At 43.2% G+C, this 15,315-nt stretch overlaps 1 protein-coding gene across 1 annotated transcript; it reads left to right on the top strand.

Moving 5' to 3' along the window:
* The first annotated feature begins 336 nt into the window (after positions 1-336).
* Positions 337-6,796, top strand: FAM110C (family with sequence similarity 110 member C). Its single transcript, XM_084513374.1, has 3 exons — positions 337-721; positions 925-2,094; positions 5,432-6,796. Exon 2 carries the CDS (start codon positions 954-956, stop codon positions 2,052-2,054), a length of 1,101 nt encoding a protein of 366 aa, XP_084369500.1. The 5' UTR covers positions 337-721; positions 925-953; the 3' UTR covers positions 2,055-2,094; positions 5,432-6,796.
* The last annotated feature ends 8,519 nt before the right edge of the window (positions 6,797-15,315 follow it).

The following is a 15,315-nucleotide window of genomic DNA, read 5'->3' as shown; positions in this document are numbered from 1 at the left end:
CCACCTCCCTGGGCAACCTGTTCCAATGCCTGACTGCTCTTTCTGAGAAGAAATTAAAAATAATAATAATAATAATAATAAAAGTGTGAATGAAAAACCTTGCAGACGTAACCCGGCTTACATTTTCTGTATTAGAAAAATAAATAAATATAAAAAAATAATAATAAGCTCTTTGGAAGCTCTGTCCGACTCAGTTACAAGCGACCACAGGGCAGACTTATCGCTCACCAGGCTCCACGAGGCAGAGCCGAGCTCCCAGCCCGCCCCAGGTGCCTGCCTCCACGTTCGCATATTTAAATCACAGCAAGCAGCTGCCCTGCCCGCTGGGAGCTGCCGGCACGGGGCGGGCAGGGAGGGGGGGGAACTCTGCCCTGTACTTCTGAAGGGCAAAGCAGTGCCGGATCCTGTCGCCGCTGTGTCGCCGCGTCGCCCTATCGCCGACACCCCCCCGACAGCAGCACGCACGTCGTCCCCGGCCTCGTGGGGTCCCCCCACCGCCCCCGTCGGAGCCCTGCCCCGGTGCCGCCGCCGGGGCCGTGCCGAGCGCCGCTCCCCGGCGCGGCGGGGCCGGGATTGGCTGCGGGGGCCGGGGGGGGCCGGGCACGGCCGCGGGTGGGTGCGCGGAGGAGGCTGCGTGGGGCAGCACAGAGAGAGCCCACGGCGGCGGCCGGAGGGAGCTGCAGTCGGGGGCTTCTGTCCACGGAGGGTCCTGAGCCTAAGGGTGGGTTGTTTTTTTTTTTTTTTTGGGGGGGGGGGGTTATTAATTTTTTAATTTTTTTATACTTTATTTTTTTATTATTTTTATTTTTTATTTTATTTTTTTTTATTTGGTGTTTTTTAATATTTTGTTGTTGCTGGTGGTGGTGGTTTTAAATTCATTTATTTATTTATTTATTTATTTATTTTGGTGCCTTGCCCACGCAGGACGGGGAGCGGGGGGCCTCGCGGCTGCTATGCCCGCCGAACCGCTCAGCCGGGCCGTGAAGATGCACGCCATCCCCGACCTGCACTCCTCGCTCACCGTGCGGCTCCTCAGCAAGGGGCCCGAGTACCTGCGCAGGCAGATGGGGGCAGGCACCCCCGGCAGGAGAAGCGCGGTGGAGAGGCTGGCAGCCGACAAGGCCAAGTACGTGAAAAGCCAGCAGGTGATCGGCACCAAGCAGGAGCCCGTCACGGTGTTCAGCTCGGCCTCGGAGAGCAGCAGCGAGGCGTGCTCGGTGGAGAGCAAGATCAACAGGGACTTGGGCAGAGGGAAGGGCACGAAGCCGCTGGAGCGGGCAAAGGCGACGTGCTCCTGCCGTGCCCCCCTGCAGCACGGCCCCACCATAGCCAGGCGCAGCACCCCCAGGAGGCAGATGCGGCCAGACTCACTGGTGATCTACCGGCAGAAATGTGAGCTGGGGAGAGGCCAGAGCCAGGACGGCTCACGAGGGAGTTTGGTGAGGAGGCTCTTCCAAGGGCCTGGAAAGGAGAAGCAGCTGGCCTCCCCTGAGATGCCCAGAGTCATTATGGAGGACACCGCAAGCACCGAGAGCAAAGAGCTGCCCATGGCAAAGCACAGTGACCACGAGCCGAGCAGCCATGGGGCTGAGCAGACTGCTGCTGAGAGCACCCAAACCCCGGGGCTGTGCAAAACAGAGCTTGAGAGACCCTCAACATTGACTGTAGCTGCTGAGGAGGTCAAGGAGGTGAAGAGGAGAGGTCTCCATCGCTCCCAGTCAGACATCAGCTCTCGCTACTCCAAGTCTTTCACTGAGTTTGATACATTTTTTAAGTACTGTGGCCTGGAGCAGGAGGTCATCGAGGATCTGGGAAGAGAGAACTTCTCGGTGGTGTCTGACAACATCTCCTTCAAGATTCGCAGCATCAGTGTGGCAACATCCGAGAGCGACTTCACAAGGCACAGCGGGGACGAGGGGCTGCTGGAGGACGAACTCACCGAGCAGGTCCCGAGCAGCACCTCTGTGATCGAGCGCAACGCTCGGATAATCAAGTGGCTGTACACGTGTAAGAAAGCCAAGGAGACTAACAAGGCGATGCAAGAGCTGGCATGAAGGCTTCTTTCAGCATGCATTGCAGCCTGGCAAACTCAAGGTGTGTGCAAAGCCTCGCCCTGTTGATTTATACATTTCTCTTTCCTCTTTAGCGAGCACTAGGCTTTTCATAATTTATTTTAGTCTTTTTATGAACGGTGGTGGGAACTTGTATTTTGTAGACTACTTGTCATAATATAGCATTTTTGCAAAGCAGAAATCTGGGGCATTGCAAAGAACAAAATGCAAACAAACAAGTACAGCTCGCCAGACTGAGATCAGACCCCCTACGAGAAATCAAAGCGTCAGTGTCTATGAGGGCTGTCTGTCTTTTGCAGACTCCTGCTTTGTAAATAGTTTGTTTTCTGCATTTCTGCTATATTAAGTGCTGAAAAAAAAAATTAGAAAAGTATTAAACCCTTAATTACAGCAGCTTATATAACAGACTGAACTCAAACTATTAATAATGAGGAGTACACTGTATTTTTACCGTAATGCTACAGCTTCCCCCTCTTTACTTTCCCTCACACTCTCCTTGTTCCCTTTTTTTGCTTACACATAGGCAGCCCTACTCTCAGGCAAGCAAAGCAGAGCCAGTACTACTGCTATCAGTCTTCTTGCTGTGCAGATTGTAAAAGTTTGCTCCAGGTGATCCCCTAGCATATGTTATCTGTCCTGTTTGATCATAGTGGATTTGGCTCTTCTGAAGTGGGTTTTGCTGTGCGGCTTGGTACCGGTGGCTAGAAATGAGTTGTGTGGTTTTCTTTGTATAGAGGGATACATTGCTTTGTAAAACTACAGATAAGTAATACAAATATGTGGCGTCAAGGTTTGGGAAACAATTACTTCACACGGTGAAATAGAATAAATTTAGCCCTAGCGAAATCTGATATCCTGGTTTTAGTCAAAGCTGTGTTTATTTTGCATCTGATCTCAAAGAGCTGTGTTCCTGGGGACTTTGGTACTGATGTTCTACTAGACATTTTTTTCTCCTTCCAATACATGAAGCCCTTAAGACAAGTACCACAGTATGGTCTTTAAAAATTGCATGAACAGTTCTCAATGTGAAGGATTACATGTATGTTTTCTGACAGTTTGTAATTGGTGCATGAGAAGAGCATCGCTTAGTGCAGGTACAGCTCTTGAGAGTGAGTGTAGGCCTTATGAACGGGGAGCAATGAAATGCTTGAGCCTCTTTCTCATGTGGATGTGGGGCTGTCACTCCAGATTCCTTTAATCTATGAAATGCAGAAATCCATTAATTTACTTAAAATAGTTTTAATTATGTGAGAAGTGGATAATTTTTAAAATTTGTATTCTTCTTGAAAGGATATTTTTGTCCTGCAAGTAGAGCAAGGAAGGAGAGACATTTTTGTACCAACATTTCAAGCTGCTTTAGATAAGAGCAATTGTCAGGTCTCCGCCTGACAAGTTAAAGAAGCGTTGTTATGTGACAGATCTTTTCCAAATTACGTCAGAGAGAAGAAAGGACTCTTCTGATCATTCTTCTTTGCTCATACCTCTGTGATAAAAGGCAAGGGAGATACACAAAACAGTGCATGTGGCCATTTGTGACCCTTGCTGTCACAGCTGGCCTCACAAAACACTGAGGACGGATGGTACAACTCACTCTCTTCCACTGCAAGCAGGAGCCATGTAACAAAACCAACTAAATTTCCATGAAGGGAAGCAAAATAAAAACCTGTCTGCTCTTGCGTGGCCTTGTGAGCAGTAGGTTCCAGGTCCAGAACAGCAGTCGTCACCACAGGATGCCAGAGCCTGCTCAGGAGGGAACAGTTGGGCCTTTCCCCATCCATTTGCATGGTGCTGAGGATGTCCAGCACTGCAGCTGAGACAGGAGATGTTGGTGACCACCCCAAGGAGCATGCAGTCTTCAGAGGCTGAGGACAAGAGGGTGCTTCGCCAGGGCAAAAGCCAGGGCAGGAAGGGGAAAGGTGTTATTCAGGGGCTGAGCTGGTGCAACTTCACAAAGGCTTGGTCAATGTCTATTTATTTATTTTTTTTAACACCTAAGACAAAATAACCATTCAGAAAGAGTGCTAGCCTAACAGTGTGGTAAAAAGACCTCCGTGAAGTTCAAGGGACAAATATGATCATTCTGCAGTAATTTTAATTTCTAGAAACCACATGTTCTAGGAATGATTTTCCTTTAGCTGTTCTGTACCCCTAGCAATGGTGCTTACTGCCATTTAAATTGAAATCAGAGTAGAGCATGAGGGAATGCTTTATGCTGGCAGCGATTTTTTTTGGAACCAAAATTCTGGCAGTCTTAGAAACATTAATCCACACGGTTCATATTATAAACCTAATTTTAAACATAATACTAGAGCTGACTCTCAGCTGATACACCTCAGTAGTAGGTCTATGATTGTTTCCAGGTTAATTTGTGGACACTTTCTGAAAAAGAAAATACCAGTTAGGCCACAGAACCAGAAAAAGTTCAGTGAGGTCAGCTAAAAATACCAGGGCACAACACCTAGAATAAGGGATAGGAGTCACCAAGTTACCATATGTTAAATATTATAGTTACCAGGCAAAATTTAAGCTATCTTCATGTGATCTCAGGTTGAGTCTTCTAGTTACGGTGTTTACATTAACGTATACCCAAATGTTCATCTTCTCATTCAGTTCTACATTTTCTCTGACAATGCAGCATCAAGTTAGATACGCACATTTTTTACAATATCCACATATTTGGCTTTGTGGCTCTGAGACACATTCTTGAAGGCACTTCATTTTACAGAGAGGCTTGAAAAGTATTACAACTTCTTTGGAGAAAGAAGCAAAAGCCTGTTTTTCTAAGATCTAGCATTTATTACGTCTAAACTACCTTTAGAGAACTGCATAGCTAGTATGGGTTGGTGAGCACCTCATTCATATTTTATGTTCTCTGTTTAATTTTTCATGAGCTCTCTGGAGCCTGGTGGGACACTGCGTAAGTAAAACAACTACCTGAAGGATCAAGTTCCCTGACACATCTCATCAGAGTGATGAGCACAGAGTCTGAATGTGGGCTGTGGGCTTCAAAACACAAATTTCCTCAGTGAGATGAGCATTGCTGTTTCACAGTAGGATGTTGCCTGAATTCACCTCTGCAGTTCACTTCTGCTGGCTCCTCTCACTGTCAGCTCTGCTTGACTCCAAGAAAGGGGTTCACAGATCATCCTCCTTCCTGGCTTGAATCAGGATTATGCAGCCTTGTGTTTCAGCACCATTCTTACTTGAATGTTCATTATTCACATGGAGATCTCATGGTAGGGGAATTTATTATGTTGGCAATAACTGCAAGCATCTGAATAAAAGCCTTGTAGTATCACCTAATGCTGTTTGATATGATAAATGATAAATGACACTTTTTTTTTTTTCTCTTTCATCAGAATCCTTGACTTGGAAGTTGAACAAAACCAGACACTGGAAGAAACTCTTCCCTCATCTGGCTCATGGCTACTTTGTCCAAGTTTAGCATTTTCTTCTGGCCTCCTTCCCTCGCCCCTGTCCCTCTTGACAGCCTCACTCTTGTCAAAAGCACAAAGGGTGTCCGAGAGCATGACGACAAGCTGAAATCATGAACGGTGCCACGGCAAGGAAGCAGGAAATGAAAGCTCCTGGCAAAGCAGAGCATGCTGTTGGCAGAAATATCCAGCATCAGGTCACCGCCCCAGGATGTCGCTCTGGGATGTGGCAAAGGTCCGTGTTGCACACCCGTCTCTCCCCAGCAATCAGTTTGTCACCAGGGATGGGAGGAGAAAGTGGGGATGAAGTGGCAATGAGCCCTGGGTCAGGCCTCGCCCTGCAGGCCAGCTGGCTCCTCCCAGCCACTCAGAGGTCCCATCCCACCAGGTCTGTTTGACCAGGGCTCATCCTGACATCGGGAGACGTTGTTTGCCTGGCTGGTGAGGACTGTGGCAGCTTTATCTGGTGTGCTTGGCAAACATGCTGTAAGCTAAATCCCTGCCAAGCCTCTCTTTAAGGCTGTTCATTGAACACTGGAGTACTTTTTGTCCATCTAGCTTGCTCTGTCGCACACCCTCCTCAGCCAATGGGGAGGAATAGCTTCTAAAACACTGCCTGAGTTTTTTTCAGAAGCGCAGTTCTAAGAAACAGGTAGTCAAAAATTAGAGAGGGTTTGGCGTTATTGTTGCAGTGCTGCAGAACTGTACAATTCACATTTATATGGGCTCCTCTACTGTGCTTACAACATATTTCTGCCTCTACTAGAGAGGGTTTCGTTCCAGTGCTTGGCAGCTGGTGGCTCAATACCTTGTGTTTTATGCACCATGAGTGAGCAGTGGGCTTACAGGATCACAGTAGGAGACTGTATCCTAGGCTATGCAAGGCCACGCTTCCCTAGTGTGGGTCTGGAGTAGAGTTGTACTCAGGATGTGCAGGCCAGCATCCCTGCACTGTGACATCTCGCAAGAGGATGTGCTGGGGCATAGGTGCAACCATGCCAGGTAGATGTCCTCATGGGAAAAGATCCAGTGTAGACAGCACCGCATTGAATATCATCAATGGAATGCTTCACTTGAACTGGCCAAGTGAAATGTATTTCAAAAGCTGATAAAAAGTACTTTGGATCATCAGTGTAGGGAATGGTGCCTTCTGCAACAACTCAGGAACCTTGCTGTCTATGCCCCAGATACTTAATGCAATCTTTCGCTACTTAATAAAGAATGTCTGAGACCAAAGCTTTTTTTTTTTTTTGTGGTTTGTAATATCCACAAAAAAAAAAAAAAAAGAAACCAGTGTAGGCCCGTTGCCCTCTCAGTCACACCAAGGCCTATCTGACAGCTGTGCAGCGAGGACTCCAGCAGGGCGTCCTGCAGAGGCTAGATGTGTGTTGCCACAGGCATGGTGTCCTTCTTGCCACGCCAGACTTCACCTGGCTGTGAGGAGTCCAGAAAATGGAGCTTTCATTCTCTGCATTCCTCTCCGCTTGCACACCAACAGCTCTCAAGGTGCCTCTTCTGGCCCAAAACAGCTGCCAGCGTGGCTGGGTGGAAGCAGAGCCCAAATGAGCACTTGAACTGCATTTTTAAAGTGTTTGTTGCTCTCGGTAAATAAACCTGTAGGAGAGGAAAGGGCAAGAGTGAACAGCAATACTCCTAGAAAACATCCGACGTGGGAGGCCCGGTTTCCCGTTTGAACTTACACAAACGTGGCACACTGACAGAGTCGCCCCTGAAGCACTCATCAAGTGCTGCAGTTGACAGCAGTTAAATTCACAACAAGATGGCCGGGTTGCATTTACATATGTTTTAAATGTGCTTGTCAGTCACTGGATAGTTAGTTCTCAATTACAGCAACAGTTTGAGAATGCAAGGCATTTGTCTTCGTTTTCTAGTGTCACATACTAAGGTCTGCGTGTCTGAAGTTGTCTAGATAGGCAGATAACACTTCCCGATACAATAATTTTTGAGCCTGGTTTAAACTTAGGTGAAAACCAAATAGTTTGCATGAGTGAGCTTCTGCAAATGTAGAAAGAAGCTATCACACAGGGATATCCTTGTTAAATAATGAAATTTCTGTGTGCTTCTGTTACATTATTATTTAAGGATGATTCTCAAAAAAAAAAAAAAAAACAAAAAAAACTACAAGCCAAGATGCTGCTAATATGATTTATGCACTGAAAGTGCAATTTATAAAGGGACACAGACTAGGTTTATTACTCATGAACGTAACCTGCTGTATCTGTTCTTTTCATGTTCACTTTGCAAAGTATTTAGATGCTTTTGTCAGAGGTTGATACCTGCTTGCCTTTGAAAATATGAATTGACTGTAGATGGTTTAGAGCCCAGGAAAAATCTTTTGCATTACAAGTTGGTGCCCCACCACAATACAAAAGAATTATTTTGTTTGGTATCCAAGGAAGATTTTTAGTTTCATTTTCAAACTTCTGTTTGTTTTCACTTTTTCAGATGAGCGGCTCTCAACTTTGAAGTTAAGATTATAATGCTAGGAAAAAAAATAGAAGATGCGTTGGTAGTGTGCTTTCAACGATAGAAATGTTCAATTGGCTTGAAGGTACTGAACATCAGTCTTTATCAAAATCAATGAATGTTTCCTGGCAGAGATTAGTGAAACCAGAACTGTCCCCATTCTGAATATTTTTTTAATTCCCCATTTTTATCTTTATGGACAGTTTAATGTGGTTGTGATGACTTTCCACATTTATATGTGGCAAAATTTCCCTTGCTTTGTTCAAGCTTTGATAGGAACCCTGAGCCCTCTGAGGTATCATTTATTCCAGAGAAGATGTGGACCTATCTAAGATCTTCCCTTGGTAAGCTATGGATTCCCTCTATTTAAAAATATCTTCTGGATAAGCTAATAACCTATTTTTCCCAGTATGCCAAGAAAGGCAGTAGATGACAATCATTCTTTCTCCATACCTCTTGTGAATGAATGATTTGGTGCTTATTCCAAAGATTAGTACTTCATTCAGCTCCTCTTACTGTTACATGGGATGGCTTTTTCTTCCATTTGTTGGGTGTTTCACTCATATCCATCAAAATGAGAAAAAATTGCTACTGTTAGTCACTACCTGTCTTTTCCCAAAAGAAGTCCTCTAGATGTTTTTACTACTTCGCTATAAAAGACAAGATTTGGAAGGGCTGTTTTTTTCAACTTTAGTGATAAAGCGAGGTAAAGCAGGCCACTGAGGTAAATCAGAAGTTTGGAAATGGGTTTCTATTCTTTTGGGAAACCTAAAACTGGGGCTGAGGGCAAAGACAAATCATAAATTGAATGATTTTGTCAAATGGAGTGCAAGTGTGCAGTGCTAACTGCTATTTACACCCAAGTGTTTCAACGTGCTCCAACCATGTGACAGGACAATATCCACAGCCGTAACATAACATGTGAAAGGTACAAAGTCTGATTTTTATGGCCTAAATGTTAATATTTGCAATAAAGACATCAGGTAGAGACTGGAATCCTTGCAATATATTGTAAATATTACTGTACAGAGATCTATATGTAACAAATACAGATTGTTCTATTATACATGTATTACTTTTCAAAGGGAGATAGCCCTCGTGTTTTGTGAATTTGGAGAAACATTACAACAATGGGCATTAAGCAGAAACTTCCCTGGGAGGAGGTTGACCTGTCATTGCCTTATATGAAGTTTCTCACATCTTCTTTTGAATCTTGTGAAATAGAGTACTGGTCAGACTTGGTATGCAAGTTCCTACATTTCTGTATTTATAGCCATATAAATGTACTGTGTACTATTGAGTGCATACAAATAAAAATACCACGCTGAGAGTTAGTTTTGTTGTTTTGTTTTGTTTTCTTAAAAAATATCTTTTTATTGTTCTGTTTCCATTAGCATACCATTATTTTAAAGCTAGTATCCCACTACCCAATTACTTGCTCTGAGTGAGGCTACAGATGTGTTGGCCATACCAAGATCCCTGTATGAGAACCAAGGGTTCTTGGTAAGTTTGAAATACATGAAGCCAGGGTTGTTTCACAGTAATTTGATATTTTCATTCTAGAATATGGCTAAAAGATGCACTGTGTGTTTCTGAAGGGCAGTATTTTTTTTCCAGACTTTGATATTATATTTGATTTTCCTCACTGTCAAAAACTACTATGTGCTGCAGGCAATACCACATCCATCACAAACAAGCATGGCCAGTGCCCAAGCAGTGAGCCTGAAGTTCTGCTTAGAAAAAAAACGTAACTCCAGAACCTTAACAGGTTTTCCTTTGACTGCATTCCATAGGAAGAATTCAATATATGTGATGTTAATTCCCTGTGCATGCATTCTGTGAAGAAAGCAGGAGAAATAGTGATTGTATACAGTAAGCTTTTACCAGAGACCAGTATACTCCAGCTGTGTAATTATCATTTTGGCATGGCCTAACCTGCTCAGGTGGAAGTGTTTCAATGACAAGTGTTTGAATGCAACTTGAGGTAGAGCTGACTGATGCTCACTGTGTAGATTAAGCTCTTCCACAAAAAAAAAAAAAAAGCAACATTTATCATCATTGACATAGAGCCTTCCCAGCATAAACCCTGTCTGACCTGTGTCAGTACAGGATAAAAAGCAAGTCTAGAAAAGGGAGACAATTTGTGCCTCCCCCTTTCTGTGTGGGTTAACCTCCCTTAGCAAGCCTTTGCCAGTATTGCTGCCTTTGGGAGGAAGGAGTCATCATAGCCCGTGAATATCATAGAAATCACAGAATGGTTTGGGTTGAAAGAGGCTTTAAGGATCACCCAGTTCCAACCTCTCTGCCATGGGCAGGGACACCTCCCACTAGACCAGGTTGCTCAAAGCCCCATCCTGCCTGGCCTTGAACACCTCCAGGGATGGGGCATCCACAGCTTCTCTGGGCATCCTGTTCCCATGCCTAGCCACCATTACAGTAAAGAATTTCTTCCTTATATATCTAATACCTTATATCTAATTTAAATCTACTTTCTTTTAATTTAAAACCGTTATTCCTTGTCCTATCACTACAGTCTGATAGAGTCTCTCCTCATCTTTCCTGTAGGTCCCCTTCAAGTAGTGGAAGGCTGCTATAAGGTATCCATGGAGCTTTCTTTTTGCTAAGCTAAATAATGCCAACTCTCAGCTTGTCTTCATAAGAGAGGTGCTCCAGCCCTCTGATCATCTTTGTGGCCATCATCTGGACCCACTTTTAACATGTCCATGTTTTGTTTTTTTTTTTTTTGCGCAGGGGACTCAAAACCAAACACAGTGCGCCAAGTGGGGTCTCATGAGAGCAGAGCAGAGGGAGGAGCAGAGCAGAGCACCTCCCTCCACCTGCTGGCCACACTTTTTTGATGCAGCCCAGAATTCTTTTTCTGGTCTTCAAGTGTAAATTGCCAGCTCATGTTGAACTTTTCATCCACCAGTACCAGTATCCTTGGGCTACAGCTGAGCTTAAGAACATTGTTATTAAATGAAGACCCCTCCTACAGTCCTTTATTATATAGGGCATTTGTACCCCATTTTGTGGTATCCAGTGGATTTCTTTGAGAAATAAGGATTTGCAAGCTCCTGTTCTTGGAGTGTCTGGTGTGCGTAACCTCTTAAACTCCACAGTTTACTGATTCACTGCTTCTCTTTTGATTCATCTCTCAGTAGTAAATAGGTGTTAGAAAGAAGCTCTGCAAAGACTTAGAGACCGGAAAAAAGCCTCTTCAGGTGTATTGTAGATGGTGCATTCTGAACACACAACGGTAACAGTATCTGCAAGAGCATTTGACAAAGAACTGTGTGTCATTGGCATCCAAACAAGCAAATATAGTGCTTAGCATTACCCTTAAAGAGATGCCTCTGAATACTGGAGGGGTTTAGTTATATTTACCCTAGATTTATCCTGATGGAGTAAAGGGTAATAGATCAATTGACCTAAGTGGAACATTGCAAAATGGGATTAGAAATGACCACTCTTCTCATCTGCAGGTAATGATGTAAGAGGCGGTTAAGTCCAGGGAGGTCTTCATGACTAAACAGTTTCAAAGACAACACAACTTCTGGATCAAAATAAGTCACATATATCTATATCCAGAAATCAGTTTAACTCCTCAAAGAATATAAAATCCTGTGAAATTAGTTTGCACATTTGTAGGGGTGTTGGATTGCCTCAGTGATTAATATGTTTTTAAAAAAATCTAAGAGCTTTGGTTGTTTGTATTTCATAGTTTGCCAACCAACAGTCCCATGGGTGTAACAGTTTTATATTCTTTTTCATTGGCTACAGCAAGAGGCAGAGGGTGGTAATCACTGACAGCTAGCCACGAAAACACATTATTATTCATCAGATGATGATCAGCATGAAACAGTGCTGAACCAACCAGAGCCAAGATGTAACCCCTCATACAAAGATACAGGCACAACTGAGCAAACTAATGGGAATGCTGCCCTTACTCCTTCCTGTCAACCCAACCTCTTGCATCACTGTTTTTCTCCATGGTGAGTAGGAGCCTTTGCAACTTCCACAGTTACTCACCAGTTCGAATTGCTCATCTTGTGCCCTCTATGACGGTCCCTTTCTATGTTTACTTTTCCACTTCTCTCATTCATGTGCTGATTATGTTACCCAAGGTACTATTCTATCTATCCTCGTTCTTGTAGTCTTTTTTTTTTTTTTCTGAGTAATATTTCCAGTTATAACCTTCTGTTCAATCTTTGTTTGCCCCTACCCCAAGGAACAGGAAACTAAATGTGCAAACAGATGAGAAGTGAATAAGGTGCATAGTTAAGCAGCAGCTTACTGTGTTAGAGGCCAAGTCTGCCGTCCATTTTCATGTACACAGCCCTTCCTGCATAACTTAGCGTATCTTTTTTTCATTATTTTCCCTCTTTTCATCGTTGACATCTGTTTGTAACATCACCCTTGGCTTGTCTTTAGCTCACTTAAATAAGTTTCTCAGAGCTGTTGTGTGACATTTTATTTGTCTGCAAAGAGCTCTGAGTGCAGCTACTGCAAAAGCAAATGGCAAATTACAAATCTTTTCAAGGTAAAATGTGGTCTAAACCTTCTAGGAACTTCAGTGTGGCCAAATAATAATAATAATAATAACAATAATAATAATAATAATAATAATTTTAAAAAAATCAGTCCAGTTCTAGTGAACAGGCGGGCTTTGCAAGAGTAGAACTGAAAGCATAAATGAACCTGAAATGGTTCTGTTTGGGAACCAGCTGAAAGGTATCTCCTGAACTTTCTGGAAAGACACAGCTTGCCTCTCATCAAAACAAATGCTAACCAACGACTCTTGATTTTAATCAACATTCTTTTATGTATTTATCAGGGAAAAAAATCACCTCTAATCTTTTGATGAAAACCTTTTTCATGGTTCTCTAAACAAAGTTATGATCCAGATAAAAAACATTCAAACATTTTCAACTGTTCAGATATTGATTCTGGACAAGAAAAAGAAGGATGCCAGTTGTTGTCCACTTTACATTTTGCTTCAAGCCTGGTCTTCATCCAAGCTCATGGTTCAGTGGAGGACGCATGAGTGTTTCAAAGGACTTACATCACGTGGTGCGTCTGGCCATGGGCAAGTGCTGTGTTTTGTAGTAGGTGTACATTGTATGTAGCACGATAAGATCCTGGGCATGACAGCAAAACAAAAACATTGCTCACTACAAATATCCTCATTATTAAGAATCCCATGATGTTCATTTCCTGCAGCTTTCTCTTGTGCTTCTTTTTGTTGTGGCTGAACTCAAAGACAGCTGGGGATGATCTGTTGGTGGATGAATAATCAGGATTACAATTTTGCCACTACAACGAAGTATGAAACATAAAGTGAAGTAAACAAATTCTATCAGAGGAGGAAGTAAATACGTGCAGTTCTGAGTGAAATCAAATGGAGAGAAAGATGACAAACAGGAAACACAAAACACTCAACCAAGTGGATGTTGTCCATAGGGAGAAGTATTCAGCATAGCACCAAATCCATCACAGGTAAGAGAAAAGACAGCATAGGTGAAGAAAGTGAAAACGAAATCAGTTCAATAAGAATTCTCAGTTAAAAATGCAAGGATGAGGTGAACCAGGAAGCTCCCGGACTGTGGAAAGAATAAGATGTAGTTGTGGTGATGGGATTTTCAATTGTGTGGGGGGATACAAGAAAAATGCATCATGGATAAAGTGAGAGATCACCTGGACTATTTGAATTCATTATGGATAGTAAGGATGGGTCTGTTATTGTGCATGAGGCTGCTGAGCTTCTGAGGTAAAACAGAGCTGATGTGAGAAACCATTTTAACGAAGTCTTTAGGACTAGACATTGCTTTTATATGATGTTTTTCTTCTCAGGCTCAAAGGTTGCCAGTGTGATTCACTAATTAATTAATGGTGGTACCTTCAGGTAGAAAGAGCCACATGCTACTATGGCCAAGAGGAGGGCTGCAAAGGTATTCGGTAATAGCCTGAGCTCCTTGAAATGGTGTAACATTTCAAAAGCACTCACGACCTTGCGGAGTCATAACTCTCTTTATCAGAAGTATCTCAGAGCCACTTTTACAAACAGATGCTGGTACTGAGGGTTCAACCACATGACGAGGCCTCAGCAGTGTAACGTGCCAGCTCTTGTCCTTGAGCTGCCGTGGCTGTCCAGGTGCTCCCATCGAGGAGTGATGCAGCCTAGCCTGTAGGCAGTTTACAGCTAAGGCGTGCTGCTTTGTTACTGGGGCAGGCTAACACAAACAATATCCAGCAGCACAACACATCTCACCTGTCTTTAACCCCCCTAGCCGAGGCTACTCACCCCAGTGTCAGTGACACATCCCATCTATCTAAAGATTAGGAATACTATTAGGAATGAATCATTTCTGGAGCTACCTATGTTTCATTGCTGATTGCATCAGGGGGCTAGATGACTACATTAGACTAGACTACTATCCTTTGGCAAGTTAAAGTTAAACAAGAGGAATCCTACCTTCAGACGACATTCATAATTTAACAGGTCATCATGAATTCAGTATCTGAACCCATAATGCTACTGACATTTTTAGGGAGGGGTTGTGATTTTTTATTTTATTTTCAGTCTTTTATTGAGATATAACTTTTTGGTCAGAGTGGCTACTATTTCTGAAAATCCCCAAAAATGTGTGGCTGGAAGTAGCCTGAGTATGGCAAACCCAAAATATTTCAAATCCAAAATTTCCCAGAAGAAATACTGTGGAAACAGGATATTAATTGGCAGAAAATCCCCATGTGGGAAAAAAAAGTTGGGTTGCTAGATTGAGCTTAGGAAATATGGGATAACAGTTATATCTTGATATGGAGAGGAAGTGTAAAATGTATATGTACTTCCTTAGGAATAGACAGATTAGTTAAAGATAAACTCAGCATTTGGTGCACTGATTAACTTACGGAGAGTGTGGCTGTCTAGTACAACTTCTTCGCTGCTGCTTTCAGTCTGTTTTCTTAAGGTCATTTTAAACTCTCAACCTGCAGTTTAAGATGGTGCTAACTGAGCCGTGGTGACATTTGGTATATCCCTTTGATACAGCACAACACAGGAGACAAATCTGAAAGATCAAGTGGTTTGCTACTATCTCAGAAAAGACCTGGGCCTTAAGCCAAAAAACAAAGCTATTGTTGGAAAGGCAAGGAAAGTCAAGGCAAGGATTGATTACAACTGCCTTTGTATATTTCAGAATGAAAGAGGAAAGAGCCGTTTGTGAAAACAATAGTAAAGGTGTTGAAAATTGGCAGGGAAAGGATGTGTGAGTCATTAGTGTACACAAATGTAGATATCAAAATGGTAAGGCTGATAAAAAATC

This window comes from Aythya ferina (assembly GCF_964211825.1).
Source record: "Aythya ferina genome assembly, chromosome: 3".
In the NCBI taxonomy this organism is placed as follows: domain Eukaryota; kingdom Metazoa; phylum Chordata; class Aves; order Anseriformes; family Anatidae; genus Aythya; species Aythya ferina.
Note: the sequence above shows the minus strand (reverse complement) of the source record. Positions and strands in the feature narration are given on the sequence as shown.

Coding starts and splice junctions, on each gene's coding strand:
- FAM110C (XM_084513374.1), top strand. CDS start 954: ATGCCCGCCGAACCGCTCAGCCGGGCCGTGAAGATGCACGCCATCCCC.